We start from the raw sequence: 5,290 nt of genomic DNA on the forward strand, positions 1-5,290 counted from the left end.
CACTAAAGCATCCAGTTACAGGCCATCAATTTTGCCATGCATTCGCTAGTCAGTCCTTAAAGAGCCACGACCCATAAATAAGGAGCACAATCCGCGCCCAGCGCTAAAATTTATTTCCCATTCGGAAAACCTTTGGCCCACCGTTGAGTTAACAACTCAACTTGAGTTGAGAAATGTTTGAGAAATATTTCGGCATCTAACGACGTTTTAAAGAGCCCAAAAGAATATGCAAATGGTTGTGGGTGTGGGTGAGGAAAGAGCACCTCAAGCAGGTGAAAGAAATAAAAAAAAAATGGAAAAAAATCGCATGCCTATGCATCGTTCCATTCTGTTTTATGGTTCATAAACTTTCGCTCCTCGGTGAGTGCTTTTTGCCCTTTTTTTTATGGGGGCACATTGAATAAAAAACTGATTTGTTTTGCCGCCCCCACTTCAGCGTTTGATGTTGCCGGCTGTTTTGGCTGATTTCAGCCATTTGTTGCCACCAAAATGTGGCACAGTTTTTTCGGGGGCTAACATATGGCACACACTTCGCCATAATCAACATCATCATCATCATCATCATCATGCTGACGAGTTGTTAATGATGAGCATAATGACGACACGGAGCGCTTTGGGCCAACAAAGTTGTTAACATAAAATGGCTCGCTGCACACATGTACACCCACAATTTGCTCAGATTTCCCCAGTACTTACAGCCCTCTATCTGTGTGTGTGCTTAACAACTTTCACTTTTATAGTCCTCATATGTCATTGCAGTCGTTTTTTACCTGCGCACATCTGAAGGTCAGCGAAATATAAGCAAAGCCGAGCAGAAGCACACGGAAATAAGTTTAATGCGCCTAATGTCTAACTTAATTTATGGCCAATTTTTGTATTTATCCTTTTAATTTTTCTACATATTATGGATTTGAAAAGCAATTGCTTAGAATTGTATAGCAATTTCTTGCCATGCAGCAATTTTCCGGCAAAAACTTGCAGTTGAAAAGAAAAGGCAAAATAAAATGTGAAAATGTTATTAGATTTTTTAGATTTTGCATTTGAAGAAGGTAAACGGAGGAAGGAAAACACCGAGTTATTGAGGGGTTGTTTTCGCTAGGGGTGTGAAACTCAGTCCCAAAAAACTTTGCACTGAGGCGGGCTGAGTAAACTTTTCATGTTTTCATGTTTTTCCCTTTGGTTTTTCCCAGTTTTCGCAACCTTGATGCCCGCTGCGGGCGATGGATGATTCTGATGCTGATTCTGATTTTGATTTAGCCCCATGTTACTTTTTTGGCATGCGCCACCCGGTCGTATGGGCAATGTAAACAAGTTTCTCCCGCCACTCACATCCGGTTTCTGGATTTGCTGCCGATGAAAAGCAAGCTTTTCCCCAGCCGCCCAACTCGGGTTTATAGATACATTCGGTTTCAGTTTATACCCAGCTTTCACATCAGACACACATTGTACCTTTCGATTGGAAAACGATGCCAGTTTTGAAACTATACACTTTCTACACCAAATTCTTTCCATCCGCCAAAGTGCGTCGCAAGGAGTTGGCGCGCAGGTGGTACTTGTTGAAGTTCAGGCGGATGCGAGAGTTCCGAAGTGAGCTCACAGCCAGGACTACCCGCCAATCCGTGCCGTCATCCGTGGGTAACAGCGAACTGCTCTCGAAGCATGTGATCGGCAGCTTTCGACTGCAATTGCAGTGCGATTCGTACTCGAAGCGGCTTGAGATCACGGCCACACTGGCGAACCCCGTAGTTCCGCCGGATGCGGATCCCGCGCCGGAGGAGGAGCAGCTCTACGAGCTGTACATCTGCAGTAGCCAGGGCCAGTTGCTGGGCAAGGTTCCGTTCATGGAGAGCGACTACCGACGCGCAGCCCGCACGGCCATCGATTGCATGACCATCTAGACATTCGCCCGCAACGTTTTTGCCATTTCAAAATCCCCTTTGTTGTGCATTCCCTTTGACATGAAAGGGGAGGAGGAGGAGGTGGATGAGGAGGTGGAATATTTTTCATCCTGGGAACGGCCAAATGACAGCCATTACTTGCGATGTACTAGGACGACATGCTGAACGGACTGTCGAGTATCGATTACCTGTTACGACTCCATTTTCATAGCTTTCATAGCTCCTGCCGCTTTGTGGCAAATTGTAAAAAGCTGTGAACAGCTGTAGAACGATATTTGGACCTTAAATTTTAAGTAAATTCATTAAATAATTTAAAGTGGCTTACAGAAGCTTTAGCAGATTTATACAGCATAATTACCTTAGTAAATAAAATTTATCAAGAGACGAAAGTATTTTTAACACAAATAAATAAGCTCTTGTTTTTCTGTCTTTTCTTTATAGTGTGATTTTATTACAAGAAAATCTTCAAAATCTACTCTAATACTGAAAAGAAAATGGCATTTGCTCGGCTCTTCAGCAAAATAAATACAGAATATACGAAATCAAGTTTATTGACAAGAAATTAGCAATCAGGGCAATGCAAACTTTCACTTCTTCAATCAATGTTGCTTTGACAGTTGCTCGATTTGAAGCTTTTTAATTTAGATATGTATATTTAATTAGTACTTATGTCGTATTGAAGAATAAGTCGATAAATATTTAACGAACTGAAGCTTTAAACTCATTGAACTCAGGCTGAAGCAGGAATACCTAAGCTTGCATTCTTGAAATATTCAAATATGGCCCTCATTCTTTTGCTTTCCCCGGAAAGAAAAGAAAAAAACCAGAAGCTGTTGAAAATAAACAAATTCAGAATGTAAAGTCATAAGATGAACCACTTTAACAATCCCTCGTAAGCGATAATTGCAATTGGGCGGGATCTGCGGTTCCTGGGCTGGGTATTAAAAAAAGGGGCACCGATGGATGCCAATAATTCCGACCATATATCCACTTACCTTCCACAGACACAAGCACACACACACACATACGCACACCCAAGCCCACACACACACGTATGCAAATGCGCGAGTGGTTGTGTACCCTGCATACATATAAGACGACAAGACCCCGAAGAACATGCTATCAATTTTATTTTTATTTATTTTCCCCCCCTCCAAAGCGCCCATTTCCCTCGCATTTGTTTGCTCTTGGCTCAGGCTGAGCATATTTTGTAGCTCGTAAAAGTTTTTGATATAAAATGTAAACAAAGGCGAAATGCGAACACGGAAAACACACAGCCTCCCAACACTGCGCCGAAAATGTAGTACATAACAGAAGAGCAGAAGCTATTTTATAAATATTGCATGGAAATTGCATTACAGAATTCCTAACGCGACTAATGAATAAATGGTATTAGTTATGGAATCATTTAATTCGTAACTTTGAATTCAGGTATTATTGAATGTGTGTAGTTTTTCGCTCAGTGCTGGCAACTCAAAATTATGGCGCGTTTTGTAACCAGCAAAAGGCCAAAACGAGTTTCGTCTTTCGCCTGCTTGTTTTTGTTGCGGCTTCTCTTTTTTCGCCGCCCCCTTTTCCGCTTCCCTCTGCCACCCTTTTGTGGGTGGGGGCACCTGAGTGTGCCAGTGTGAGTGTGAACTGTGTGTGTGTGTGAGCGAGAGAGAGAGAGCGAGGGTGCCCAACGAGCCCTTTCAATGCTCGATGCTCACGCACTGGCACATATTAATTAAAAAGTTCAGGGTCAGGCCAAAGGAGACAGACATCAGCTGGCCGAACAAGGGCTGAAAAGCAACAAGAAGGAGAAAAAAACACAACAAGCGTTGGTCAAAAGGGGGGAGAAGGATGGGGGGAGGGGGTCGCAGGGGGCGTAACCCCTGACTTGGTTATTTTTAGTCAGTCCCGGCAATGTTGGTCGAAAATTTCTGTGTTGCTTTAGCATAATTTGTTTACTCTACTCTTGTGGTTCCTGGCCCCCCTTTTTGATACCCTGTAATTTTGAGCCACAATGAGTGGCTGCTGTTGCTTTACATTTAAGGGGTATGCAAGTGCTTTTCCCATGAACTTTTACTTACTCATCTCATCTAAACTTTTGCCACGAACTTTTTGGGATAGCTTAATAAATAGTTTTCCTTTGAGCTAGCTTTTGATAAATCCTGTTTAATAGGTAACTGAACAGTCGAAACGGGCAAGTAACTTTCACAATGGCCTAGTGCGCTAGTTGACTTGCCACTTTTCAGGAACATGCCCCTTCAGGACTTACCCCAAGCCAGCGAAAACGTACAAAACGGCCAACGGAACTTGAAAACAAAAGCTGGGGACACACACACATACAAGGCATATAGGGGAGAGAGGGGAGAGGGGGGGAAGGTCCTTGCGGGTCACGGAAGCTGTGCGTAACTATAATTAATTTCATTTTAGACTGGTTAGCAAATAAACGAGCAAACGATGCGGTTCTTGTTCAGCTCCTCTCACCTTCTCACCCTTTCACTCTCGATAGAAAGTACAACCACCCACAAACCACCCATTCAACCACCCAACAGCACAACCACCCATCGACTCGTTTTTGGCCGGTTGAGACACTATTTTTGGCATCGTCCTTGTTGCCATGTTGTTGGCTCTGCACTTTGCCAGCACTTGACTGTCCAGCATTTCGTTCGTCGACCACCTGCAAAGCCACCCAGAAAGCCACCCAAATTTCCCAAAAAAAAAAAAACAAAATAAAGAACGACCAAGCCACCCAAAAGAACCACCCACTTATAGTATAACTGTTGCTTATGTTGCAGGATTTCATTGCGAGTCGAGTCTCGGTTGTCGAGCGCTGAAGTCCTTTGAAGGAGCTGAAAAGCTCAACCCTTATCAAAAATTCAACGGCATGATTTTATATCCCCGAAATTATTGATTCATCTCTTGAATGCCGAGTGCCGAATCATGCCTGCACACAAAAAAAAAGCGTTGATGCCACGGCCTAATCGCCTGGAACTCATTAACTTTCGTTCGTTGCAAATATTCTGTTTCATTTCGCTAGTCAGTGTTTACAAATGATTTTCTTTCATGCATAATTAGGAAGCCCAAGCAATGTGTATTTACAAAAGGTGCTTATTTGAACAGAAAAGATTTGATTCAACAGAACAAAATTTAATTAACAATTGCCTATGAACATAAATTGATGTTGAAATTACCTAAAAAATACATTTAAAAGGTATTTAATACCTTCCAACCAACTGGTTAAACATAATTCGAGCTTTTTGGCTAATAATACAAGCAATTTGATCGCCAACTATAGTTCGATAAATTGTTGCTAAAATATTGAGAGAGCAGAAGAGCGGGCAGGCAGCCTGATCCGGCTTGAATAAATAAAAATGCCAACGCCACAGTTGGTTGGCCCGTAAGTC

At 42.5% G+C, this 5,290-nt stretch overlaps 1 protein-coding gene across 1 annotated transcript; it reads left to right on the forward strand.

Moving 5' to 3' along the window:
• Window positions 1-1,402: 1,402 nt before the first annotated feature.
• Window positions 1,403-2,287, forward strand: LOC122624623. Its single transcript, XM_043804277.1, has one exon. The coding sequence runs from the start codon at window positions 1,467-1,469 to the stop codon at window positions 1,896-1,898; it is 432 nt and encodes a 143-aa protein (XP_043660212.1). The 5' UTR covers window positions 1,403-1,466; the 3' UTR covers window positions 1,899-2,287.
• The last annotated feature ends 3,003 nt before the right edge of the window (window positions 2,288-5,290 follow it).

Source organism: Drosophila teissieri, chromosome X (genome assembly GCF_016746235.2).
Source record: "Drosophila teissieri strain GT53w chromosome X, Prin_Dtei_1.1, whole genome shotgun sequence".
Taxonomy (NCBI): Eukaryota; Metazoa; Arthropoda; class Insecta; order Diptera; family Drosophilidae; genus Drosophila; species Drosophila teissieri.

What these genes read in the sequence shown, in the direction of transcription:
- LOC122624623 (XM_043804277.1), top strand. Translation starts at nt 1,467, where the DNA reads ATGCCAGTTTTGAAACTATACACTTTCTACACCAAATTCTTTCCATCC.